This window comes from Musca domestica, unplaced genomic scaffold (genome assembly GCF_030504385.1).
Source record: "Musca domestica strain aabys unplaced genomic scaffold, Musca_domestica.polishedcontigs.V.1.1 42, whole genome shotgun sequence".
Lineage (NCBI taxonomy): Eukaryota > Metazoa > Arthropoda > Insecta > Diptera > Muscidae > Musca > Musca domestica.
The window spans coordinates 3244144-3272124 of NW_026712329.1; the positions used below are offsets into that span (position 1 = coordinate 3244144).

At 35.4% G+C, this 27981-nt stretch overlaps 4 protein-coding genes across 5 annotated transcripts in view; 1 reads left to right on the forward strand and 3 right to left on the reverse strand.

The window, feature by feature from the left end:
* The window catches only part of LOC109611692 (uncharacterized), a 50517-nt gene extending 48845 nt beyond the window's left edge, over positions 1-1672 (reverse strand). The window contains exon 1 of the mRNA XM_059127148.1: positions 1537-1672. The gene's annotated coding sequence lies outside the window, so the exon portion shown is untranslated. The remainder of the gene's footprint in view (positions 1-1536) is intronic.
* A 3936-nt stretch (positions 1673-5608) lies between these two features.
* LOC101897443 (protein HEXIM1) lies at positions 5609-14656 on the reverse strand. Of its 2 annotated transcripts, none has more exons than XM_059127161.1 (3): positions 14435-14656; positions 8028-8744; positions 5609-6396 (listed from the first exon to the last, which is right to left on the reverse strand). In XM_059127161.1, the coding sequence occupies exons 1-3, from the start codon at positions 14454-14456 to the stop codon at positions 5759-5761; spliced, it is 1377 nt and encodes a 458-aa protein (XP_058983144.1). In that variant the 5' UTR covers positions 14457-14656; the 3' UTR covers positions 5609-5758. The 2 variants fall into 2 exon arrangements, with proteins under 2 accessions (XP_058983144.1, XP_005177911.2); XM_005177854.4 differs by having other exon boundaries at positions 8028-8747; positions 14435-14655.
* A 1348-nt stretch (positions 14657-16004) lies between these two features.
* Positions 16005-18839, forward strand: LOC101897611 (eukaryotic initiation factor 4A-III). Its single transcript, XM_005177855.4, has 3 exons — positions 16005-16293; positions 16355-16913; positions 17987-18839. The coding sequence occupies exons 1-3, from the start codon at positions 16158-16160 to the stop codon at positions 18492-18494; spliced, it is 1203 nt and encodes a 400-aa protein (XP_005177912.1). The 5' UTR covers positions 16005-16157; the 3' UTR covers positions 18495-18839.
* A 1973-nt stretch (positions 18840-20812) lies between these two features.
* The window catches only part of LOC101898591 (cadherin-23), a 41921-nt gene continuing 34752 nt past the window's right edge, over positions 20813-27981 (reverse strand). The window contains exons 6-13 of the mRNA XM_011291906.3: positions 26836-27899; positions 26589-26770; positions 23631-24043; positions 23438-23570; positions 21897-22797; positions 21435-21829; positions 21182-21323; positions 20813-21122 (exon numbers count right to left, since the gene is read on the reverse strand). Of these exons, the coding sequence (XP_011290208.3) occupies positions 20924-21122; positions 21182-21323; positions 21435-21829; positions 21897-22797; positions 23438-23570; positions 23631-24043; positions 26589-26770; positions 26836-27899 (3429 nt within the window). The 3' untranslated portion in view covers positions 20813-20923. The remainder of the gene's footprint in view (positions 21123-21181; positions 21324-21434; positions 21830-21896; positions 22798-23437; positions 23571-23630; positions 24044-26588; positions 26771-26835; positions 27900-27981) is intronic.

Sequence of the window (27981 nt, forward strand, 5' to 3'; positions counted from 1 at the left end):
TTAGTAAAAACTCTTTGATTTTTTCGAAAATTTTCCCAGTGGTAGGTATTTTTACCCTGATTCCGGGAAACTATTTTTTTCTTGGGGGGGACCCGGGACCCAAGATTTTTGACCCGAAAATCCGGGTTTACATAATATAGGTATCGTTGGAGAGCTTATGAAAATACCAATCCAACAAGTGGTCATGAGTGGAAGTTATAGTCAAATTATCGATTTTTGGGACCCGGATTTGTTATAAAACCCCCAAAAAGTCCAAAAAGGGCCCATTATGGGGTTCAACAAAATTGACGCCAAATTATAGCTGACACTCTTACCTTTCCAAAATGCTAAAATTTGTGCTAATGCCTTTTTCGGGTCCAGAGATATGGGTCTTTCCATCCGCATAACCCGATTCTACCCAGCTTAATTAAATAGTTTTCAGTAAAAAAAGGGTTTATTTCGCATAGCCATCGTTGGAATTACAAAAGTTTTCTAAATTTGACACTTTTTGTAAATAGCCGGACTTTGGCCGGGGCTTGAGATTTTCTCCTCTGAGTATGTCAAACACCGGCTAACGCGAACTAAAGTTTTCTTAATGTGGTGCTTTTGTAACGACGGCTACGCGAAATAAACCTTTTTTATTGAAAACATAATTTTAATGAACTGGTTAGAATCGGGTTATGCGGATGGAAAGACCCATATATCTGGACTCAGTAAAGTTAATAGCACAAATTGTAGCATTTTGGAAAGGTAAGAGTATCAGCTATAAATTGCCATCAATTTTGTTGACTCCCATAATGGGGCCTTTTTCAACTTTTTGGGGGTTTTATAAAAAATTCGGGTCCAAAAAATCGATAATTTGACTATAACTTACGAACCGTGACCACTTTCCTATATTGTATATATCGGGTAATTGGATCCGGGTCTAGTCGGGATTTTGAACCCGGACTTTGGGGTCAAGAATCTGGGGTCCCGGGTCCGTCCCCCAAGAAAAGGATCAGGGTAAAAATACCTACCACTGGAAAAAATTGAAGAGTTTCTACTAAACTAGAGTTAAGCCAAAAAAAAAACACACCTCTGCACCAATGCTCTTGTCTAGTCAATTTATGGCCAGTGTTCAGATTACGGAATCTCACACCTGTTTGCAACGTTTTTATGCTTGATAACTATAATTTGTAATTTCTTTATTAAATTTTTTGCCAGTAGGCAGGTTAAGTTCGTAAATGGGCCATGAAGGTCCACGTTATCATATAGCCCCCATATATCGATACCTTCCTATATTTAATATTTTGATAATTTTAGCGATATTATTCACCGGAATTGTTTCCAATTTGGTATTTGAAGTTCGAAATGGATAACATAGCCTAAGACAGAAAATTGTCTGTGCAGGTCCACGCCTTCGTATAGCCCCCATATAGCAGTATCCCCATCTTCACAGCAGATTTTGCATTAGCATCAGGATCCGGGTCCGATCTCCACCATCTTACAAATGACGCCACTTTATCCTTGGTTGTCCAAGGTGTATGCATAGCAAAGCAATTAGAATTACTTACTTACAAATGTGTCCCATCCAATTCCTTGATTGTTTTATTGGCTTTATCCCCCCTTTTGGACTTATTGTTGTTCGGAGTTGCTTCGAGCGCGCGCTTTCGTTTGGTTGGTTGTTCGTTGCGAGCGTTGAAAACAGGAATGAAAAACGTCCCAACCAAACAAATATGTTGTTTATGAATGAGTGTAATGCATAACGCCCGACTACTCTGTTGTTTACGAATGAGACGTGAGAAAAGAAAATTAAACAATTTCTCTAAAGAGCGCGGAACTAGTTGCTACTATCGTTTCCCGAACTCGACTATGGACTTGGGTGAAAACCGAGTACTGAACTATTCATAGTCGATTGGGATTGCGCGGGGGGGCAGGGAAAATGCATGGTACAATTTAATCATTTCAAATTATAAGGCCCTTTTCTGCATTTTCTGTAATTTACCTTGTCAAATATCACTGCATAGAAAATAGGTTTCCATTTCGATACGAGCTGATGACAACCAGCTAGGGAAACCTAAGTCGACTTTTGTTTGAGTTGCCCATCAATAAAATTAATATGAATTGCCAACGGGCCTGAAGGTATGCAGCATTTTTTTTTTTTTTTTTGAAACAGTTCAGCCGAGACAAAAACGAAATTCTGAGGCAAGAAATGCGTTGGTATATAAGACATTTTCTTAGATGTTGCTTATATTGTTCGGTTTTGTAATGATTTGTTATCTATTTGATTTTAGATGCAAGACTAACTGATGTATTTGACTCCAAACAATTATCAACGACAAATTTAACGTTTTCGAATGGTGCAAAATTGTCTTATTAGAATTAGTAACTTTTTGGTGCACATATAACGTTTATGAGACAAGTGTGTGCCGATAGCTTCGACGAGTCTCTAATACTTACCTATTTAATTCACAAAAGAGCTTATTTAAAATGAAGAACAGATTAGATTATTGTCAAAAAACAACAAATTTTCTGGTGGATGCATTACTCTATTTATTAAAAAAAATATGGTTGTCTTATAATTAACTACAAAATATGGTTAGAAAATAAACCATAAAACTTAAATTATTTTGTAAAATATATTTTCGCAATTTGTATCACATTTACATTCAAAGGGGTATTTTTTTTCTCGGCAATAATGTGAAAAAATGTATATTTGCATATTTTTAGCGTCATCAATTAGGAAAGATAAAAACGATTTAATATACTGATTTTAAATAATTTTTTTGGTTATTAAAATACGAATAAATATTTCAAAATAAATAATATGGGCAATAATATTTGTTGTGAAATATACCAATTTCCAATGCTTAATTTTATTGGCTATAAGAATTCCTGTCTACAGTAATGGAAGGAGATTTGTTTCTGCTAAAACATACTTTTACGTAGTCAGGCCGCACAGTCAATCAATTAATTATAACTTTTTTTTAGTAACAGGCCAACAGTTAAAATGTTATCGAGTGATTATTGAATAGTCTTCAACTGACAAATATCCTTAAATTGTTGATATTTTTAACATTTTAGATTTGAGTACCCCTGAAAAGACATAGACGACATCTGCTGATCCAAATTAAGGATTATTAAATTCAAAATGCAGAACAAATATTCTTAAAATGCTTAATTTTAATGCTTTCATATCCTTCCTCTCAATGTATACTTGTCAGCTGCAGAGGCAAATTGTGCAATACTTTCAAGCAATTTCTAGGAAATCGTGATAATGTAACAGCCACTTTGTATTGAAATCAAAATACATTTATATATATAAGGTATATTTCATTTTGCAATATTGGAAAACGTGAATACCACTGTGTGACAAAATTCAATTTTTCAATAATTTCTAGCAGATTATGAAAGTAGAGCTAAAATAGAAGACGCGCGAAACGGCGTTTTGAAATCTTTTCCTCTTTTCCATTCATTTGAATATTTTCGGATAAAGAATCCACTTTAGGTATATATTGTCTTTGGCAATATTGCAGACAAAAATGCAAGGAATATTTTTTTGTCGAAAATTTGAACCATAAAGAGAGAATTAAAAAAGCGGACTTTTTGGCCTTTTTTAAATGTAGTTAAACACATACTTTACACGGAATCGTAGCAAGTCAAAATATTCTACAAAATTATTTGTCATAAAATTGTACTATAACTACTAGAAGACGTCCGTCATCAGTCTAAATCTTGCCTAGCACACATACATATATGCATTGTATTATTATCAATGCGAAAATCTCCAACAAAACATCACTTTAGAAGGATGACATTAAGGACAAAAATATTCTTCCTATAAGTCGCCAAAGAAAAGAAATCTATATTTCTACCCTATTTTAAATAAAAATAAAATATTGGCATCAATGTTCCAAAAAAAAAAAAAAAAAAATCAATAAATAAAAATAAATAATAAAATAAACTCAGAAAATATTTCCTAATTTTCTGACCAAGGTATAAAGAAAAGAACATTTCGCCTTAAATCTCAGAATAAACCATTCAGGGTGAGATGAAAAAACTGCAACCAACTTCAGATTGCTGTCATTTCTAAGCCACTCGTCCGACAGCTGTTAAAATTATTCCAGTGATAGCTCATTATATTGTTTACGAGCGTACAAGAGCATTTTGGTCTGTGTCTCGTACCATCGTCAAGGAAGTGGACGAAAGTAAACATCAGCAGAAATAGTTCGAAAAGTTAAGAGCGACTTGATCGAAACCAGCGTCGCAATGGCCGAAAAATGGCTCGTGTGCTGAACATATTGCAATATTTCATTCGGCAAATATCAGTGTAAAGCCATTGAAAATCCATAAAGTGCAAGACTAACACCGCAACAGAAGAAAAGACTCAAAAGAACTAGAGAGTTGTTTTGCTTGGCCGAATGTGGTGAACTGCCAAATTTGGTTTTCTCCGATGAGAAAACATTCGATGCCCAGCAGTTTGTAAACAAACAAAATTATCGTGTTTACTTTCCAAAGAGGTCAGCTGAAAATGTGCACCTTCGGTGATGGTGACGGCCGCCATAACAGCCGATGGTCGCTCTCCGCTCGTATTAATCGACCGTGGCATCAAAATAAACGTCGAATATTATCGCGAAAATATTCTGAAGGGTGTATTAAAGCCTTGGGCGCGCAAACATTTTGATCGCAGACCTTGGACATTCCAACAGGACTCAGAACCATCGCACTCAGCACGCCCCTCCCAAGAATGGATACAAAATGAGGTTCCTCGCTTCATTTCCAGCATCGTCGGGAATGGGTCAAAATACCGCAGAGCAACATTCGGGCGGTGTGTGTCGATTTCATTGCTCGTTTGAAGGTCGTAATTCGAGCCAAAGGTGACCAATTCGAACAAATCTAAACTTATTCTAAAATTTGATGCTATTTCCCACATTTTTTGCTTTCGTACAATAAAATTAAAAAAATGTAAAAATTATGGCGTTTGACCTTGTCGCAGTTTTTTTTATCACACCCTGTATATTTTATATTACATATATTTAACACAACATTGAACAGCATATGATTATTAAAGTATTTGGTTTCGATCAAGCTTAAAAAATGTAAGTTTGTTACAAAAATGTTATTTATAAAATGCTTTCACTTTACATATGACTCTAACACGATGTGGAAACTGGCCTTCACCTTTTTAAATTGAGAATGAGATTCTTTGCAAATAATTTCCCCACTCAAGGGATAATAAATCACTCATTCTGAAATAATGCAAAATAGCCGAACTAGACAAAAATCCCTATAGAAAATAAAAACTTTTATAAACCAATTACAAAGAGGTTAAATACATTTGGTATAATAAATAAAGTACGTTTTTTTAAATTTCACTGTGTAAGTATGTATTTGTATGTATATTTTTTCTCTATGCGTAATAATTGTACGATTTTTTACAAAAATATAAAATGCCTACAGTTCTAAGGGGAGTTGTTTGTTGGTTGTTTGGTTATGTTATTTAACATTTAAACGAGACTAAAATATATGTTAAAAATAAATGTTTGTTTGTCAAACTTAATTGACTTAAGAAGTTAATAAAATCATAAGCTTGAAGATAAATACAAAGAAAAAATTGAAATATTTAAATTGTTTGTAGGAACAACCAAAATTTTGTTTCTTTTTTCAATACGACTTATAAACGAAAACGTAATTTTTATTTTGTGGTGTTTATAAAACATTTCACAGGATCACATACTAGGTAAGCAAAGGATTTTGTGGTTTAACAGGAGATTAATAGGGGAATCAATGGAACCGTTATTCATTTCTGTACATTAGCATTATTGACCACAATATTATTTGCACCATCATCATTGACGGCACCGCCGCCACCTCCTCCATCAGGTATGTCACCATTATTTCCACCTACAAGTCTGGCACTTAATCTAACAGGTGAAGAAGATTCAGTGTCTGCATGAAATCCATTTGTAAGATTTGTTTCTTTTGGTTCATTATCATCGCCATCATCGTCATCATCATCCATATGATCATCATTTAATAATTGTTGTTGCTCATAATCTGCATCATTGACAGCGGCAACGGGATGGACCGGAGAAGATACAGATTGCAGGATACCACCTTCATTGTTTGTTGCTGCACCATTTTGTTGTACATAGTTATTTTCTACATAACCATTATACTCACTTAAAGAACTATGAGATGAACAACTTCGCCTACGACGACGCGCTGCTTCATTGCATCGCTCCTCTTCATTGTCACTGCTGGAGGATGATGATGATGAAGATGAACTCGAACTAGAGCTATCACTTTCACTGTCCTCACTCGATGAATCCATGGGCGTTGGTTGACATGCAGCACCAATGGGTGCTGCAGCTGAGGGTGGTGAAGCCGCAGCAGCAGCGGCAAATGCAGCTGAACGCATTAGCTGACAGCGCAGATCTGAAAGAAATCGAAAAAAGATTTTAGTAGTATTCTTAAATGAATCAGAAATTCTCAATGGCAAACAATCCTATATTTTGATATTTGTATTTCTGGGCATTACAGGGTGAGATGAAAAAACTGCAACCAATTTCAGACTGCTGTCATTTCTAAGCCACTCGTCCGAAAGCTGTTAAAATTTTTTCAGTGACAGCTCATTATTTTGTTTCCAAGCATATAAAAGCATTCTGGTGAGAGTTTTCCAGAAAAAAAGTTATTCGTGATGGAATTCAAGCCTATTAGTGTGATTTCTTTATATTTGGCTGGAAAATCACAAGTGGCTATCGTTAGAACACTTCAGCATTTAAATTTGAAAATAAATCTTTTGTGCCTCGTACCATCGCTCGTTACAGTGATACTGGTAGCGTAGCCCGACGTCAAGGAAGTGGACGAAAGAAAACAGCAACATCAGCAGAAATGGTTCGAAAAATAAAGAAGCGACTTGATCGAAACCCGCGTCGCAGTGGCCAAAAAATGGCTCGTGAGCTGAACATATCGCAATTTTCCATTCGCCAAATATTGAAAAATGAACCATTGAAATTCCAAAAAGTGCAAGAACTTACACCGCAACAGAAAGAAAATAGACTCAAAAGAGCTAAAGAGTTGCTTCGCTTGGACGAAAGTGGTAAACTGTCGAATTTGGTTTTCTCCGATAAGGAAACATTCGTTGTCCAACAGTTTGTAAACAAACAAAAGGATCCTGTTTACTTGCCAAAGAGGCCAGCTGTTCAGGGGTTGGCCACCAAAACTCATGCGTGGGTTATGGTATGGTGTGGGCCGCCATAACAGCCGATGGTCGCTCTCCGCTCTTATTAATCGAACGTGGCATCAAAATAATGCCGAGTATTATCGCGAAAATATTCTGGAGGGTGTATTAAAGTCTTGGGAAATGTTACAAAATGAGGTTCCTCCCTTCATTTCCAGCGCACAATGGCCACCAAAATCTCCGGATACCAATCCGTTGGACTATTGTATCTGAAGTATTTTGGAAAGCAAGGTTGGCACTAAAAAATATCAAAATGTAGATCACCTCACGCAAGCGCTACGCTGCTCGCAAAAGGTGACCAAATCGAACAAATACAAAATTTTTCTAAAATTGTATGCTATTTCCGACATTTTTTGCTTTTATTCAATAAAATTTAAACAAAAATTATGGTGTTTGTCTTTGTTGCAGTTTTTTTATTTCACCCTGTAGAGAATTTTAACTACTTTTGCTTGTGTTATCTTTTTTTTATTGATTTTCCATGTCGGAAAACAAAAATTGGAAGAATCTCTCTTCAACAATTTTCGTGAAAAAATCAGATGACTTCAATTACTTTCTACGGCTACTTTGTTCCTTGGTTAGAACTATTTCTGACCTATCTATATCTTAGCCTGCAAAAGATAAGTTTATTCAAAGAGTTCATCAAGTTTCTTTTCAAGCCTAAATCTAATCTACAAAATGACGACACCCAGGATAGAATATCTGGTTCCATAAAGCCTTTATAATTATAATGTATGATTATATAAAATTCAAACTTTAAAGAATTCACTTAAAACTCCAGATTTGAATGTCGCAAATATAACTAATCATCCCAAAATGTCATACTTACTATGATTCTCTCTTGATAGCTCACGAACTTTTTCTTCCAGCATTCGTACTTTAGCCATATACTCCGATGCTATACGTTGTATATTCGTCTGCTGTTGCCTTTGATTACCCTGATCTTTGGAATAACGATCTTCAATTTGTAAACATTCCTGGATGAGTTCTTGTTTGCTCAAATTTTCTAAACGCTCGACCCGGGCCTTCTCATAGACATTGGCGAATTCCTTGGTCAAAAATTCTTCCTCATCTTCGGGCAGCGAAAAGAAATAATTATCCTCTGAATCCATGGAGAAGCTAGAATCGCGTGTCCTGCCAGAGGGTGTAAAGAGGCCATTCGGAACTTCTGCTAAGTGTTCTTCCATAAGAAATTTATTGGTATTATATGGTACCAATGAACGGGAACGTTGCAGCTTTTCACGGCGATTACCACCAGCAGAGCAACCCCCACCACCGCCGCCACTGCCAGGACCACATTTACTGTAGTTAAGGCGTGGCATTTGAAATCTCCAATTGGATTTCTTGTACGGTTTGTTAACATTTTTGGATTTTGGTTTGCCTCGACGGTGTTTTCGTTTGGCTTTTTGCTGAGGCAACTGTGGCTGTCCAGCCTGTTGCTGCTGCTGCTGACCTTGAGCACTTACCAGAGATCCATTTAATGGAACTTCTGGTGACGGCACCTTTTCATTTGACGTCTTTACGTCAGTTGGAGTTTTGGGGCATGCTTCTGAAATTAAAAGTAATCAAAAAATACTTATTAGTATTATCGAAAGTAAACAAAGATGATTAATATGATATGTATTACAATATTCCCGAATATGAGTAAAACAAAGGACCACAAAAACCTTTGTAGATTATGACATATTATAAATAATAAAATAATAATCAAACCATGTGTGTATGGTTCCCTTGCCCAATATGATAAGCGATATGATATTATAAAGCTTATTACAAATTCCAAACCCAAATTTTTGGAGAGTTTTCTCTTACTTTTTTTATTGCGTATTGTAGAAGGACAGTGGCCAAAATATTAAAAACATTAGCTACGCCTTAGACACCGATTTACCCTTCAAATTAAGTTTATTACGATTTAAGGCAACTGAAATGTATGCAAATGAAATGTATTTGAACAAAACTGAAAAGGGTTAATATAATAAGGTTACCTAAAATTCTTTTGGTATTGAAAATAAATAATACAGGTCTACGTTTCGGTAAAGTCCCCATATAACTCTACCGGTGATTAAAGGTTTTTGGTTGTTTTAGTTACAATTTTAATTGGAAATGTTAATCAGACGTATTGCACTTTAAAATGCAACTATTAGTAAGATCGGTTGGAGAATGCGGTAAAGTTTTCAAAACACAATAAAGTATATGGAGGCCATACCAGGGCGTATATACAATTTTATACAAATATATCGTATCTATTGCGGGTCTTAAATACCAAATGTTAACAATTCCGTAGGTAATTGTGACAAGGATTAACAGAATACAGGTGGGTTCCGGAAACAGTGGACCAATATAGGCAATGTTTTGAAAATTATTCAAGAATCCATTACGAACTATTAATACCAATTTTTAAATCAACGCTTGCGAAAATGGCGCAAAATTTTTCAAATACCAAATATGTGGGGGGGGGGGGGGGCTATACGAAAACGTGGAAATATGCAGCCAATGTTTTCCCACCAGAAGTAGAACCCGTAACTTACTCTTAATGTCAAATTTAGAATAATTCCGTGGGAAAACGTTGCAAAACTCAACACTTTTTAGACAAATCCGTGGAAAAATATGGCTAAAACAATCAAAATACTGAACATCGGGAAGTACCGTTATAAGAGGCTATACCAAAATGTTATACCGATATATCTCATCCTAGACACAATACAAACTATTGTACCAATCTTTAAAGATCTACTTCAAACAGACAGAGAAACGACATTCGACATACGATTTAATGCCGATCACGATGCATATATACTTTATGGGCACTACGATGAATATTTAGAGGTGTTACAAACGGAAGGACAAATTTAATATGCCCTCTTTCAAAAGGTGGAGGGTATAATTAACCTTGCTTGGAACTTATACTAAATTAGCTGAAACACTCATATATAATTTTTATACCCTCCACCATGGTATGGAGGGTATATTAAGTTTGTCATTCCGTTTGTAACACCTCGAAATATAAATTTTAGACCCCACAAAGTATGTATATTCTTGATCAGCATAAAATTATATGTCGATTTAGTGATGTCCATCCGTCTACCCGTCTGTGGAAATTACTTTAGCTTTCGAACAAAATGAAGTAGCTTGATAAAATGTTACTCAAATGTATATTATGTATGCAGGACTTTTGGTATTGAAAATGAGGCATGTAGGTCCACGTTTTGGTATAGCCCCCATATAATGGTACCTCCCGATATCCGATATTTTGATGATTTTAGCGACATTATTCACCGGAATTGTTTCAAATTTAGTATTAAAGGTTCGTAAGGGATACTACAGCCTACCACAGAAAATTGTCTGCGCAGGTCCACGTCTTCATATAGGCCCCATATAACGATACCTCCCGATATTCTGTATTTTGATGATTTTAGCGACATTACTCACCGGAATTGTTTCAAATTTGGTATTAGAAGTCCGTAATGGATGCTACAGTCTGAGAAAGAAAAGTATCTGTGCAGATCCACGCCTTCGTATAGCCCCCATATAACGGTACCTTCGATATTCGGTGGTATTTTGATAATTTTAACCGGAACTGCTTCTAATTTGGTATTTGAAGTTTGTAATGGATACTACAGCCCATGACAGAAAATTGTCTCTGCAGGTCCACGTCATCGTATAGCCCCCATATAACGTTATTTGGTATTTTGATGATTTTAGTGACATTATTAACCGGAATTGCTTCAAATTTGGTATTTGAAGTTGGTAATGGATACTACAGCCTATGGTCCGTGCAGGTCCACGTTTTGATATAGCTCCATATTATTATATTCGGTATATCTTTATATTCGGTATTTTGATTATTTTTATGATGCATGTCCACGTTGTCGTATAGACCCTAATATAACGGCTACATTCGGTATTTTTAAGATTTTAACAGAATTTTTAACGGATTTTATTTTTTGAAAATTGCCAAATTCGTTTCAAGTGGTGGAGAGTATTAAAAGTTCGGCCCGACCGAACTTATAGCTTTTTTACTTGTTTTCGTATTTAAAATGTGATGTCTGGCTTAGGAATCGAACTCTGGTGTTCAGAGAACAAAGCTGGCATGCTTACCACTGCGCCACAGTGTTTTATTGTCCTCAGATAGAATAAGTCTTATTTCTGTTTCAATTCGTGGATAGTTTACATGTTTCATCCGATGAATGTCGCGAAATAGTGTCTGCACACGCGACGCCATATTTTATTTTTATACCCTCCACCAAAAAAGTATGGAGGGTATATTAAGTTCGTCATTCCGTTTGTAACTCATCGAAATAATCATTTTGGACCCAACAAAGTATATATATTCTTGATCAGCGTAAAATTCTAAGACGATTTAGCCCTGTCCGTCCGTCTGTCCGTCTGTTGTAATCACGCTACAGTCTAAACGAATTAAGATAGGAAGCTAAAATTTTGCACAGATCTCTCTTTTGTCAAGTTCGAAGATGAGCTATATGGGTCCATGATATCGTATAGCCCCCATATAACGGTACCCCCGATATTCGGTATTTTGATGATGTTAGCCACATTTTTCAATGGAATTGTCGGAAAATCCACACAAGGAGTTCCTTGTGGTCATTTTACCCCCTCAAAAAGAATTGTTTATATAGGTCCACGATATCGTATATCCCCCATATAACTGTACCCCCGATATTCGGTATTTTGATGATGTTAGCCACATTTTTCAATGGAATTGTCTTAAAATCCACACAAGTAGTTCCTTGTGAGTACTTTAACCCCTGAGAGAGAATTGTCTATACAGGTCCACGATATCGTGCATCCCCCATATAATGGTACCCCCCGATATTCGGTATTTTGATGATTTTACCCACATTTTTCAAGGGAATTGTCTGAAAATCCACGCAAGGAGTTCCTTGTGGGCATTTTACCCCCTCAAAAAGAATTGTCTATATAAGTTTACGATATCGTATATCCCCCATATAACTGTACCCCCCGATATTCGGCATTTTGATGATGTTAGCCACACTTTTCAATGGAATTGTCTTAAAACCCACACAAGTAGCTCCTTGTGAGTACTTCACCCCCTGAGAGAGAAATGCCTACACAGGTCCACGATATCGTATGTCCCCCATATAACGGTACCCCCCGATAATCGGTATTTTTATGATTTTACCTACATTTTTCATCGGAATTGTCTGAAAGGAGAAGGAGTTCCTTGTGGGTACTTTATACCTCGGCAGAGAATTATCTATATAGGTCCACGATATCGTATAGCCCTCATATAACGGTACTCACCTATATTCGGTATTTTGATGAGTTTAGCCAATTTTTCCAATGGAATTATCTGAAAATCCACACAAGGATTTCCTTATGAGTACTTTACACGCAGACATAGATTTGTCTTTATAGGTCCACCATATCGTATATCCCCCATATATCGGCAACTTCTTATATTAGATATTTTAAAGATTTTAAAAGGATTTTATTTTTTTCAAAATGTTTTAATTCGTTCCAAATGGTGGAGGGTATTCAAAGTTCGGCCTGGCCGAACTTACTGCTTTTTTACTTGTTCTTCTTATTATCGAAACATTATAAAAGGTAAAAATACAACATTCACTAAAAATTTTAAATTTTATAGGCCATCTGAAACATGTTAATACAACATGTCATAAAATTGTTTACAAAACTTTACTCCATAATTTTTCCAGTGAAATTTCTCTCTTTTACCAGTCCTACCGTTAAAAATGTACGGAAACGTTTATTCATAAACATAATTCAAATAGGATCTATACATTACTCTAAATAACCCTGTTACAGTTCGGATCATTGTGTATTTCACAATATATAAGTGTCAATTAACTGTTTTCAATTTTTTTTTTTTTTTGAAAATTTAGCCAGTTTGTGATATTACACAACTCGAGGAAATTCGGACATACATCTTTAATATTATTCTTAAAACATATAATAACTTCAAGAAAAAAGTTTGAAGTCCGCTGATATTGAAAATTTGACAATGTTAACATATTTTCTATAACAGGGCTACCTAAAATCCGACGTTGTGTAAAAAAATTTGAACTTACCCACTATGACAAAATGCTTAGTACACTAATACGTGCACGTATTACTCAATACACCCACATTTTTTATACCCTCAACCATACTATGAGGATCACGTTTTCCTATAGCTCCCATATAACGGATCCTCTTAATATTCGTATTTTGTAGTACCCATTGCGAACTTCAAATACGAACAATTCCAGTGAAAATGTCGTTAAAATCATCAAAATACCGAATATCGGAAGGTACCGTTATATGGGGCTGTTGCAAATAAGTGCGAAATAGCGGACATCGATATGTCAACATTTTTAAAATGTTTTTTTTTTTTTAATAAGTAGATTTTTATATGTTTTCCTTTACGACGCCAATCAGAGGTTATTATGGAATGTATTTTTCAAACAATTTTAACGAATTTGAATAATTATTTATTAAAAATTTTCATTTTCAAAATTGTTTTGACAGTTCATTGTCCCAGAAGCTGTGTCGATGCGATAAGTATATCGAGGAGTTACAAACGGAATGACGAATTTAATATACCCTCCACAGTATGATAGAGGGCATAAAAACTTGAAATGAGTAGATAAATATGCCCTACCTTGCAGTCGATACACGATGGGGGGTACCATGGTAGAAGAATACAGGTAGTCGCATCGACACAGCTGCTGGGACAATGAACTGTCAAACCGATTTTGAAATTGAAAAATTATTGAAATTTGCACAAATTGTTGAAAAACACATATCATAACAACCTCCGATTCGCGTCGTATAAGAAATCATAAAAAATTACTAATTTTTTACAAAACATTTTAAAAATTTTGACAAATCAATGTTCCCAAGCGTTGATGCTCTACCTATATTCTTCTACCATGGGGGGTACTTAAAAACGTTAACCCGTCGCCAATCGTTTTCCGCTTTTATTTCGTTACAACTCTTGCCAACTTACGTTATAAAAACAACCATTCAACAAATGTCATCTTGCTCCCCTTCATGGTCGAGAACAACGGCAACCCTTAAGAACAAAAATAAACTGACAGCTAAGCGACAAAACTACGTCGGAATACGTATAAATAAGCAAAACAAAAAAGCGCAGCAACAAAAATCGAAAATCTACAAATTCTCGATAGTCGCCATTTGTCGAATCGTCATGAACGAGGGGGTCCATGTTGATGGTCTTAATTAATTTTGCAAAATTACCTGTTTTTACTGCCACATCCATTCTAAAAGTGTTGCAACTTATTTGTCTAGCACTTCTCTTGACACTTAACAACTTTTGAAATGTTCAATTTGTTGATTGGTTCACTTTGTCACTTTAATTAAATCACTTGAGTCGTCCGCAACGTATCCGCACGATTTGAATTCAATTGCCATTTTCTCAATAATAAAAACGTCGCTTCGCTCATCCATAGTTGAGACCGATGTTCAGAGCAAAGATACAAATTTGTAGTAGTCGTGTTGTTATGTTGGCGATTACTTTATAGTTTACCAATTACTTTTCAGTGTTGATAAGAATTGAAACACAATGGAAGATGTTGGCGTTTGTCGTTAGTAGAGTGTTTCATAATATACTATTTTTTGTCCATTGATAACGGATAAAGGTATATTCTAATGGGGTCGATAACATCTTATGCTAAGCTATCTTCAATTGAAGGTTAAAATTTAACTGTAGATTTTCGATTTTCAGTCTTATTTTAATATATATAATTTTTATATTAACAAATGTATAGGTCGATGTTGTGATTTTTTAGCATTTATTTGCAAAAACCCATATTATATTCTAATAATTTCTAACAAAGATTACGAACGTATTATTTTTGAAAAATCGGCACAAAATTTTATCATTTTTACTAATTTTCGCCTATTTTCTCTCTAGACATGAAAATGTGAAATGAAAACGTTTATAAAGAAGATCAAGGAGGATTTTTCTTCACGGCACTAAGAATTTAAAAAAATTAATTATATTCGCTATCTACAACTTATACAATATTCAATGCAAGACTGAGTGCATTATATTAGTGTTTTAATTGTCTTATTTTTTTATAAAGCAAACAGATTATAAAGAAAAGAGATGGTAAGAAGGTTTAATTGAGAGATAAACAAGAAGATTATGCTTCTGTATAATATAAAATATATCATATTTATAAACACTTTATTCCCTACAATCTTTAATATTGGTTATATTTTTACAAAACATGAGAATTAATTAAATTTAGACCATTTAAATAAGTTTTATTATAATCGATTCTGTTTAAATAATACTTTAACTTATTTTTTATGACAATGTTTGATTCACTTGTTGTTTAAACGTGTTGAATTATTTGACGAAAAGAGTTTGAAATATTTTGATTTCACGAATTACCAAGTCAAATGAAACAAATGAAGATATTCAATTACTGATATATTCAACCTCTTTGAGACATAAATAACCTTTGCATGAAACATTTTGCTCTTTTCCAGAACCTACAAGTTGTTCAATTTTTTTTCGATATCTTAATAAAATCGGTTATTGTAGTAAAAAGTTTTACAATCTTGCAGTTCTGGAACAGACCACTTCAATGATCTCGATTAGTAAAAGTCTATATTGTATTTTTATATTTTTCGACGATTATTCTTTTAAATGTTATATCTGCTGATGTTTTGAGATATTTAATTTGGAACTTCATGATGTATGCTATTATTATTTATTAATTAGAGAACAAATAGTCTGTTTTAACATAGTAGAGTTTTACCACATGTTGAAGTAGATATGTTACCCTGTTAAAAATACAACCCTGTTGTGCCCACGACAATACACACATTGTAACTTTCTTTCGTGGCTTCACATTTGTTTTTGTTCTTAAAACGAAATAATTAGCTTAAATTAGAAACGAAGACCACATTTGTTTTGACCATACGTTTGAACAACAAATAAACTATAAAAATGGCACGTAAGGGAGCTCCAACCGCTGAGGACTTGTCGAATGTGGAATTTGAGACCAGCGAAGATGTGGAGGTCATACCCAGTTTCAATGCTATGAACCTTAAAGAGGAATTACTCAGAGGCATATATGCTTACGGTAAGAATCACCAGGCGCCACATGAAAACCAAAAAGCAATTATAACTATTTCCTTTTATAGGTTTTGAGAAACCCTCTGCTATACAACAACGTAGTATTAAGCCCATTGTCAAAGGGCGGGATGTCATTGCTCAGGCTCAATCTGGTACCGGTAAAACGGCGACATTTTCCATATCTATATTACAGAGTCTCGACACATCGCTGCGAGAAACTCAGGTGCTCTGTCTATCGCCCACCCGTGAATTGGCTGTTCAAATTCAAAAAGTCATCTTAGCCTTGGGCGATTTAATGAATGTCCAGTGTCATGTTTGCATTGGTGGAACAAATTTGGGTGAAGATATTCGCAAGCTGGATTATGGTCAACACATTGTCAGTGGTACACCGGGACGTGTATTTGATATGATTAAGAGGCGAGTTCTGCGCACCCGTGCTATTAAAATGTTGGTCCTCGACGAAGCTGATGAAATGTTGAACAAGGGTTTTAAAGAACAAATCTATGACGTTTATCGTTATCTACCACCAGCAACACAGGTCGTCCTAATATCTGCTACTCTGCCACATGAAATTCTTGAGATGACTTCGAAATTTATGACAGATCCCATAAGAATTTTGGTCAAACGGTAAGATATAATCTTTTGTAATGCCGGATACGTCCTAACTACAAACAAGAGTGGTTGATTGATCATAAAGATACTACTGGACAAAATTGTTAAACAATATAGGAGTGTAGGAGAGTACAGAAAGCAAAATTGCCAATGTATTAAAATTTTCTAATTCACTGCATGTTTCCAGGTATGTCTGAAGTTAGGATGGAAATACATGAAGCGCATATTGGCTGGCTTCTTCGTAGATGAACAAAGGAGTTTTAGGTTATCTTAGTTCGATGTTGGCCCTAGGCTTCTTTGTTCATTTCCGAAGAAGCCAGTCGATGACTTAAGCCAGCCAGATAAGCGCTTTATGTATTCCCACCTTTAGTTTTCAAGTTGCTTCAAGATAAAAATACAGCTGGAGAATGATTTGGCTAAATGAAGTAAGACCATCTGAACTAAAATCAATTCACTTGAAAAACACTGTTCCACTTTTTCATTCTGAATACCTATGAATGTTTTGACATAGAATAGCAAAAAGAAAAAGCGTGTTACCTATGGAAGGTCAGCAAAGACAATGTCAAAATCGAAAGAATCGGTACATTTATCAAGTTTAAGAAAATTTCGACAGTGCACTATTTTAAAACGGACAAAATGGTACATTTTCCAGACCACGAGGACATTTGGACAGAGGAAAGAATATATGCCTTTTATGATATATGACATAGACTATAATATTGTAACTATTGTCGACCCATTTTTAATGGAAAATGTCCTTCTTCGCTATATCAATGGTCAGATGGCTTATAAACCTTGCAATCGTTTTCCATCTACCGTCTATTGTAACTCTTACAAATGCTTTTAAGCTTTCCACTTAAGGAAAGCTTGACAACACAATGTTTCCTAAAAAATGTCTAATTCATATTCCTTCATTTTTACTGGCTAGAGACTTTACAAACAGTGACCAAGGGATCCTTTTTTTACATTTAGCCAGGGTAACGCTTTATGTATTTTTAAAGGTTGATCTGCTTCTCCGATCTTAACTCCGTATTTAACATTTTTCATATATGTCCAAACTAATTTTTTGTGTTTCCTTATTTTTTCAGTGATGAATTGACTCTGGAAGGTATCAAACAATTTTTCGTTGCTGTTGAACGTGAAGAATGGAAATTCGATACATTGTGCGATCTATACGATACCCTAACCATTACACAGGCTGTCATCTTCTGCAATACAAAACGTAAGGTCGATTGGTTGACCGAGAAAATGCGTGAAGCAAATTTCACCGTCAGCTCTATGCATGGTGATATGCCACAAAAGGAACGTGATGAAATTATGAAAGAATTCCGTGCCGGTCAGTCGCGTGTACTCATTACCACCGATGTATGGGCACGTGGTATTGATGTGCAACAGGTTTCATTGGTTATTAACTACGATTTACCCAACAATCGTGAATTGTACATTCATCGTATTGGTCGTTCGGGTCGTTTCGGACGTAAGGGTGTTGCAATTAATTTCGTTAAATCCGATGATATTCGTATTTTGCGTGATATTGAACAGTACTATTCAACACAAATCGATGAAATGCCAATGAATGTTGCTGATTTGATTTAGACTTGTAATTCGTCATTGAAAAAAGAGGCAACAAACACACACATAAACCATTTTTTATTTAGCTAAAAAAAAAACTTATTTTTTAATGAACAATTATTCCATTGTGGAAATGGAAGTACATTCAGAATACATTAAAATATTTAGGAGTTTTTGCGAACAAAATTAAGCATTTCGCTAAATATTAATATGAATTAATTTGTGTATTACAAGAAATGCTTAATTGAATAATGGAAATACCCCTTTCATTTATTTTATACAATACATAATTGAGTGTAAATTAACAACAAGGAAAATCATAAGAAAACTTTAGAAATAAACTAAATAAAACAAAATATTTAACGAAAACATAGCCGTGGTTTAATTTTTATACTCTACACCACGTTGGGATAAGGGTATTATGTCTTTGTGCATTTGTTTGTAACATACAAAAGGATATCAGATAGACCCATAGTTCCTTTTGATAATACTTACAGAATCACATTCTGAGTCGATTTATGCATGTCTGTCGTTCGTCTGTACACGTATATTTGTGAAAAAAAGTACATATCGCACTTATTGTCCGATTGGAATGAAATTTTCCACAAATCGTACGTTTGGCGCAATGACTAACCCTATTGAAATTGGTGATAATCGGGCCAAATTTATACACAGCTCCCATATGTATCTACGTCCGATTAAAATGCTATTGTGCACCAAATGTTTAATATTAATCCAAATAAAATGGATTTTGGGACATGCGGCCGAATGTAGAGAATAAGGTATCAAAATGGCTGAAAATCGCTGAAGATATAGCTATAGCACCCATATACAGGGTGAAATGAAAAAACTGCAACCAACTTCAGACTGCTGTCATTTCTAAGCCACTCGTCCGACAGCTGTTAAATTATTCCAGTGACAGCTCATTATATTGCTTACAAGCGTACAAAAGCATTTTGGTGAGAATATTCCAGAAACAAAGTTATTCGTGATGCAATTTAGGTGTGATAGTGTGATTTCTTTATATTTGGCTGGAAAACCACAAGTGGCACTCGTTAGAGCATTCCGGTATTTAAATCGGAATTAATCTTTTGTGTTTCGTAACATCGCTCGTTACCGCGATGATGGCCTAGCCCGACGTCAAGGAAGTGGACAGAAGAAAACAGCAAAATGGTTTTCTCCGATGAGAAAGCATTCGTTGTCCAGCAGTTTGTAATCAAACAAAATGATCGTGTTTACTTGCCAAAGAGGTCAGCTGAAAATGTGCAACTTCGGTTGGCCACCAGAACTCAAGCGCCGGCCATGGTGATGGTGTGGGCCGCCATAACAGCCGATGGTCGCGCTCCGCTCGTATTAATCGACCGTGGCATCAGAATAAATGCCGAATATTATCACGAAATTATTCTGGAGGGTGTATTAAAACCACGCAAACATTTTGGCCGCAAACCTTGGACATTCCAACAGGCACAATGGCTACCAAAATCTCCGGATACCAATCCGTTGGACTATGTGTCTATTTTAGAAAGCAAGGTTGGCACTAAAAAATACCAAAGTCTAAGCAAGCGGTTCGCCGGGAGTGGGTCAAAATACCGCAGACCAACTTTCGTTCAGCGTGTGACAATTGCATTGGCCCTTTGAAGGCCATAATTCGCGCCGTCAAATTATGCCGTTTGACTTTGTTGCAGTTTTTTTATCTCACCCTGTATGTGTCATCTGATTTTTATAAGTCCTTCATAAGCGTGATGTGGAGTAACAATGATTTTTCGGTACAAGATATCCAACATCGGTTAGGAATAGCTTTTACAGATATTGTCGAGATGGGTTCAGATTTTAAAACAGCTTTGGACATAACGATATATATGAGTGGATTTTGGTAACTGCGACCTAGTGTCAAATTTAATGAAAAAAGCAAGCGTGCCAAATTTAATGAAAATTGGTTCAGATACACAGCTATAGCTTCAATAAATATGTGTCATCCGATTTGGTATTTTAGACCCTCACATCCGTGAAATACACTTCACAGATACCTCTATCAAATTTTGTCGAGATCGATGAATATGGCTCTCAATATAAACGTTTATTCGTTATGAGTAGCTATACTAAGCATGTATAGTGGTGTAGGGTATCTTGCAGTCGGGCTGCCCGACGTTTGCATTTTTTTCCTGGTTATTGAATTGTTAACCCTATCAAAAACTATTTGTAATGTTTCAACAATGAGTCTGTTAGGAGTAAATATGAAATAGTGTCTACAAAATATATTAAATTGATTACTTACAGAATTCCATTCTATTGTTTTGATAGGGAATAAATGATAAGTTTAATAAAAATCGTTGGAGACACCATTGGTATGTATAAAAAGTTTTTCTTTATTTACAAAAATATATTACTTAACTTAATAAATAAATAACCTAAACTAATCGTCTTAAAACTATAGATTATAGACTTTGCACCCCTTATAATTCAGTTGTTTCCAATTTCCTTGCAAGTATTTGAGCATTATTTGTTAATTTATCGATTTGATTGTAAACATTAAAGTGACGATTCAAATCGTTTGTGTGATTAAAAAGCTTTGCCGTGCCCTTTAGAGTTTCTTGAATATTTGGTGTACCCACAGCTAGGAAATTATCGTCCAAACTATCGTGACCACTTTGACTAGTGAAAATAAAAATCATTACAATTACAAGATTTTTAAAAGGTTATATCCAAAATACCTTAAATTTTCATCGGTTTTAAACCATTCATTTTCATAACCCTTTAACCAAATGGGATTAGAGCCTTGCACACTGTGCTTGTTGGTATTTGGTACACGTGTCGTGGGTTCATGAGGATTTTGTAAAGATAGTGAAGAGTTACCTGAAAAAAAGAAGACGTAAATATTTAATTAGATTTGCTTTTTGCTGGAATTAGATGAATTTCGAAATAAGACGAAGAAAAATTAAAATGTATTTCAAAAATTTTACTTACGAAAAATATTGACTTTAGCCGCCCTTAACTGACGTTTATAGCCACTGCGTTGAGAAGCGCACAAACCCAAGGTAACAACCAGCAGTGTGGCCAAAAAGAGATTTGTAAAAACCAACCAAATATACATGGCATTTGCTTGTTGACCAGCCTGCAATAACTGGGCCTCAGCAGGCTGTGTATCTAACACGTTCAAATCCTTGAATAGACCATTCAAATGTTCTATATGAGTATCGATGAGATTTAAGACGTCGGCTACTTCGTAAATGGAATTATCTTCTTTGCCCACCAAATGCATATACAAGTCCGTTTTGGTTTTATCCACGGAACCATCTTTGTTCTCATGGACTTTAATCTCATCTATGTTGACTATGGTGTCTGTGATGTTGCTAAGATTTCTGTGGAGCAAAAAATAAAATAAAATTAGATTTTTTATGTTTATCCGCACTTACGGACAATACTCACTCTCTAAACATTTGTATTTTATCCCTCAACTCATTTGGTTGGAGACGAAATACAAAGCGAACTTTTTGGTCTTCCCTCAGGAGGTAGATAAAAACATGGGCCACATCTTTCATGCCTACTGTGTCATTGGCAAGGACCATAAAATCAAAATAACCTTTCATGCCTTTTTGTGGATCAAAATTTAGCTGGATTTCTCCCGTCTGCTGATCCACAAGAAATGGTGAGGCGCGTATATTTTCCAAACCCTCTGATAGGGTTTGTCTTATTTCACCCACTTGATAATAGTTAATTATGGCATTTGGTCCCTCGTCCAAATCCTCAGCTTCGACGCGCATAAATCGTGTGCCAAAATCAGCACTTGTTGTTATGCCACCCGTAAAAATTTTCGAACGAAATTTTGGTGGATTATCGTTGATGTCCAAAACGTGTACCCGCACCCTGACAACGGTGCTATCCGTCATCAATAGTTCCTCACTGCTGCTGCTACTGCCGCCGACGTCGGTCACATTTCCAATAGATCGTAAATTTCTTGAATGTTTGTAACGATCGTAACCTTCTTTGTTACGAAGAAAACCTCCTTGTCGTCGATTGTGTGGCCTCGTAGGTTCATAATCTATATCAATGTCTAATTTTTTGTTGGAGGCCACATCGAAATCTGTTCCCGGTTCATTGCAATTTTCCGTTGCCTTAACATATAGATTATAGAATGCTTGAACTTCTCGATCCAATTGTTTTTGGGTTGTCAAAATATGTGTCTCGGGATCCAAATGGAAATTTTCTTCATCATTCCCTTTCACAATGAAATAACACACCTGACTAGGAGGATCATCTAGATCGTCGACTTCATCTTTATCAATGGTGTCAGGAAGTTTGACTCGTTCCGCGCCAGGATCAGCATGTTCTGAAAATATAAATTATAGGTGAAATTATGTGGTGTTGGAATCTGATGGGTCATGGGAAGGGATGGATAGAATCGCTAGAATAGGTCAACTAAAGAATGACAATCTCTCTTTATCTGACTTTTTGGAACAGCTGTTTTAAGAGACAAATACAAAAGTTTCAATACTAAGAGAGTCACTACAATTCGAACAGCCCAGACAGAGGAAATATATTGATTAGTGTTATCCATAATTGATCAACGTTTCCAAATAAAGGAAGGATACTTAAAAAAATTGTTTTATGGTATTCCAGCCGGAACTCTGTCTATCTATCGTTAAATTAAGAGACCGAAACTGAAGACAATCTCTCTTCATCTGACCTTTTTGAAACATGTTGGTTTGAGAGATAAATTAAAAAAACGTGCACGAATAAGAGAGTCAACACAATTCAAACTACTAAGGAGAGACAGAGGAGATTTAACAACGGTTAGTGTTCTCAATCCATAATTGTCTGAACTAACGTTTCCATTTGAAGGAAGGACACGTAAAAATACATGTTTTATGTAGGGTCTGTGTAGATCCATGTAAAATAAAGACCCAAAAGGGTTTTTACAGAAATTTCCCTGGATTCCACGAAAGCTTTTCAGAATCATTCTAACTTACCAGTAAAATTGACAGCAATTTCATCTACAATAAATTGTGGCTCATATTCATTTACATTACGTATGTAAATGGTCAAATCCAAATCGGTGCTCAAGGAGGTCGGCAAACCCTGATCATAGGCCTCGATGCGTATCTAAAAATAACAAAAAGAATAAAATAATACATATCAAATAGCACAATTTTATTTATTTACCTCATGAATCTTCTGCTTATCACGATCCAGTGGTTCTTTCAAAAATAAATGTCCCGTTTCCGAATCCAATTCGAAGAGTTTATAACTACCCAGGGGATCAGGTTTAAGGCGATAGTGGACCAAAGCATTCATACCAATATCCTCATCGGTGGCCATTACCTGGAGTATTAGTGAACCCACTGTGGCATTTTCTGGAACTCGCACCGTTGTATTGTGTAGCGGTTGTATAAACACTGGAGCATGATCATTAAAATCGGATATACAAATGTCGAGTATTTTGGTAACGATATTTGGTGGTGCACCCAAATCGCGTGTCGTTATTGTCAGCGAATGATTCCCATAACGATTGCGTAAAGATGTTCGGGCATAAATGTGTGCATTCCAGGCATCAATCTGTCGCAGTTCAAATAAATCTATGCAAAGAGAGGAGGGAAAAAGAGAAAGTGAAAATAGTTTTTCAACTATAGTGGATCCGCACTGTGCGACAAAATTCAAAATTTTCAATAATTAATGAAAATATTAAGCATATTATGAAAGTAAAGGTTAAAAAGAGGCATGAAGGGGCAAGTTCCCCCCTATTCCACACTTTTGATAATTTTCGGATTAAGATTCCTCGGAATCCGCGCATTTTAGGCATAAAGTATCTTCGGCAATATTGCAGAAAAAAATACGAGGATTATTTTGTCCGAATATTTTAACCCTCAGCAAAGGGGTCTTTTTGGTCCTTTTTTTAAAATATGATTATTTACTCCCTTTAAACGGGACCATAGCAAATCAAAATATTGTACTTTTCATTCTTTCTGGCTTTGTCATAAACTTCTACTATAGGTCCTAGGAGACGTAAAGAGTCTAAATGTTAAAGGAATTCATAAAAATGAAAAACACAATTTAGGGTTAAAGGCGTACTTTGTGCGCTTTGTGGAAAAATCTCCAACAAAGTATCATTTTGGAAGGATGACGTTAAAGACAAAAATATTCTTTATGTAATTTTACTATGTATGCCAAAAGAATTTTGTATCAATGCTTGTTTTTTGCTGTTAATTTAACACGTGTCCAATCCGAATCGAAATCTCCCTTTATACTTCATTTTTTGTCAAAGAAAGAATTATTGTAGAGCAAATTTCATTCTGAATCTATGAACAAAAGAAATTTGTATACCTTATATTCACCATTAAAAAATGCATCCATTTTTACACCCTCCACCAAAGTATGGTATATTAAGTTTGTCATTCCGTTTGTAACACTTCGAAGTATACATTTTAGACCTCACCAAGTATATATATTCTTAATCAGCATAAAAGTCTATGTCGATTTAGCGATGTCCGTCGGTCTGTCCGTCTGTGGAAATCACTCTAGCTTCCGAACGAAATGAGGTAGGCTAATAAAATTTTACTCAAATGTGTATTATGCCTGCAGGACTTTTGGTATTGAAAATGGGTGATGTAGGTCCACGTTTTGGTATAGCCCCCATACAATGGTACCTCCCTTTTTTCGGTACTTTGGTGATTTAAGGGACATTATTCACCGGAAATGTTGCAAATTTGGCATTTGAAGTTCGCAATAAGTACTACAGCCTATGACAGAAAATTGTCTGTGTAGGTCCACGTCTTCATATAGCCCCTATATAACTGTACCCCTGATATTCGGTATTTTGATAATTTTAGCGACATTATTTACCGAAATTGTTTCAAATTTGGTATTTAAAGTTCGTAAGGGATGATACAACCTAATAACGGCACCCCGCGATATTCAGTATTTTAATGATTTTAGCGACATTATTCACCGGAATTGTTTAAAATTTGATGTTTGAAGTTCGTAATGAATACTACAGCCTAAGACAGAAAATTGTCTGTGCAGGTACACGTCTTCGTATATCCCCCATATAACGGTAACTGCCGATATTCAGTATTTTGATGATTTTAGCGATATTATTCACCAGAATTGTTTCAAATTTGTTGTTTGAAGTTCGTGATTGGTACTACAGCCTATGACAGAAAATTGTCTGTGCAGGTCCACATCTTCGTATAGCCCCAACATAACGGTACCTCCCTATACTCGGAATTTTGATGATTTTAGCTACATTATTCACCGAATTTTTTTATTCAAGTTTCGCATTTGAATATTGTAATGGTTTATGACAAAAGTTGCCTATACAGGTCCACATCGTTGTATAGTCCATAATATAACGGCTACATTCAGTATTTTTAAGATTTGAACTGAATTTTAACGGATTTTATTTTCTTGAAAATTGTCAAAATCGTTCCAAATGGTAGAGGGAATTAAAAGATCGGCCCGGCCGAACTTACAGCTTTTTTACTTGTTGTTAATAAAATCCCTTATTTATTTCTGGAAAATCCCTTATTTATTTCTGAAATAATTTAACACGTGTCCAATCCGAGTCAGAATCTCCTTACTTAATATGTACCATAAAAAATGTCTCCAATGTGACCCCTTGTTTATTTTTTAAAAAATATAGTAAAAAATCTGTAAGTTTGGCCGTGTCGATATTTTAATTCCACCTATCCCAATTGCAATTTCCCCTATAGTTAACAGGAAAACAATTGTTTAAAAATAAACAAGGGGTCACATTGGAGACATTTTTATGGTACATATTATGTAAGAAGACTCGGATAGGACACGTGTTAAATTATTTCAGAAATAAATAAGGGATTTTATTAACAACAAGTAAAAAAGCTATAAGTTCGGCCGTGTCGATCTTTTAATTCCACCTATCCCATTTGCAATTCACCTATAGTTTGAGAGATATTTCACGATATTTTGGATACAGCTTTGGAGTTTAATATAAATGTTTGGATACATTCTGAATCATTGGTACAGAGAATGGGTCATATCGGTTATTATGATGCTTTGCTAGATCATATATGTTCCATCCGAAATTTAATTGTTACATACATTTGAGAATTAAAGATCACTTAACTGCTCTAACCTTCAACTTACCCTCTTGATTTCCTTTGGTTATTTTAAATTCCAATCTTCCGTTTGGTGTTTGAGGATCATCGGCATCTTTGCCTTTGATGATGGCGATTTTTTCATTCAATTCATGATATTCGGTTATCAAAACACACGATGAGGGCATAGATACCTCGGGAACATTGTCATTTTCATCCAAAATTGTAATACTAAAATTCGATTTAATTATAACTTATAAATACCAAATTTAATTTCCAACAATTCAAATACTTACAAAACCTGCTTGAATGCATTACGACTTTCACCAGCCAAAAATCCGAATTGATAATTATCCCACGCCTCAATGACCAGCATATAGAAATCCTTTGCCTCTCGATCTAATTTGTCGATGACACTCAAAACACCCGTATCAGCATCAATGGAAAATTTGCCCTGAGAACTTATGCGATCCATTAGAAATGTGATTTTTCCAAAATCCCCAGAATCAGCATCGGCCGCTTGTATGGTACCAATTCGAGTGCCCACCACCGCCGATTCACTAATACTGTAATTTTTTGAGCCACCAATAAAATATGGATTATTATCGTTTTCATCTAGGACCGAGACGAACACATCGACCAGTGAAGATCTTGGCGGTACCCCAGAATCGGTGGCTCTCACCGAAAAATTCAACCATTGATATTGTTCATGATCGATTTTATTGGCCACCACAATTTCTCCGGTATGTGAATCCATATGGATCATTTGTCGTATCAAGGGGTTACCCTCCAAACTATAGGTTATGGTACGATTCTTATCAATATCATAGGCAATCACATTGGCAATCAACACACCATTCATACTATTCTCAGTTATGGATTTCTTATAGAATGGCTGTTTGAATTTCGGATTATTATCATTTTCATCGGCCACCTGTATGGTCAAGAAACTTTCCACCACCTGCCGTCCCTTGGCAGCAGCCAAATCCTCCACAACAATAGCCAGTTTTATATGTTCGACACGTTCCCGATCAATTAATTTCATCAGTTGTAGGGTGCCATCAATGGGATCCAAATCAAATATGGATATATAATCGTATTCACTTTGTTTTACTATCGTACCCTCCTCGTTACGTGCCTCCGAATTGTGGGCATTAATTTTATAACGTATTATCGGGTTCTCGTCGGAGTCATTGGCTACGATTTTGTAGATTTGCGTCCCCACCGGGGTATTTTCAATAATTTGTATTGTTGGTAACTCTGCAAGAATTGGTAATTTGTTGTTCACATCTTTAATGGTTATATTAACGGTGGCCGTATTCATGAGCTGGGAATTTCCAATGCCTCCATCAATGGCAAGCTGAAAAGAAATTTTAAATTTTAGTTATTGACTTTTCGAAAGTGGCGACAGTTTAAAACTTTTAATATGAAGAAGATCATTA

What these genes read in the sequence shown, in the direction of transcription:
- LOC101897443 (XM_005177854.4), bottom strand. Translation starts at nt 14,456, where the DNA reads ATGGATGTGGCAGTAAAAACAG. An exon ending in GGATGTGGCAGTAAAAACAG is followed by an intron (nt 8,748 to 14,434) that starts GTAATTTTGCAA and finishes TTTTAATTTCAG; the next exon opens with AAGCATGCCCCAAAACTCCA. An exon ending in GCTATCAAGAGAGAATCATA is followed by an intron (nt 6,397 to 8,027) that starts GTAAGTATGACA and finishes GATTTCTTTCAG; the next exon opens with ATCTGCGCTGTCAGCTAATG.
- LOC101897611 (XM_005177855.4), top strand. Translation starts at nt 16,158, where the DNA reads ATGGCACGTAAGGGAGCTCCAACCGCTGAGGACTTGTCGAATGTGGAA. An exon ending in CAGAGGCATATATGCTTACG is followed by an intron (nt 16,294 to 16,354) that starts GTAAGAATCACC and finishes TTCCTTTTATAG; the next exon opens with GTTTTGAGAAACCCTCTGCT. An exon ending in ATAAGAATTTTGGTCAAACG is followed by an intron (nt 16,914 to 17,986) that starts GTAAGATATAAT and finishes TTATTTTTTCAG; the next exon opens with TGATGAATTGACTCTGGAAG.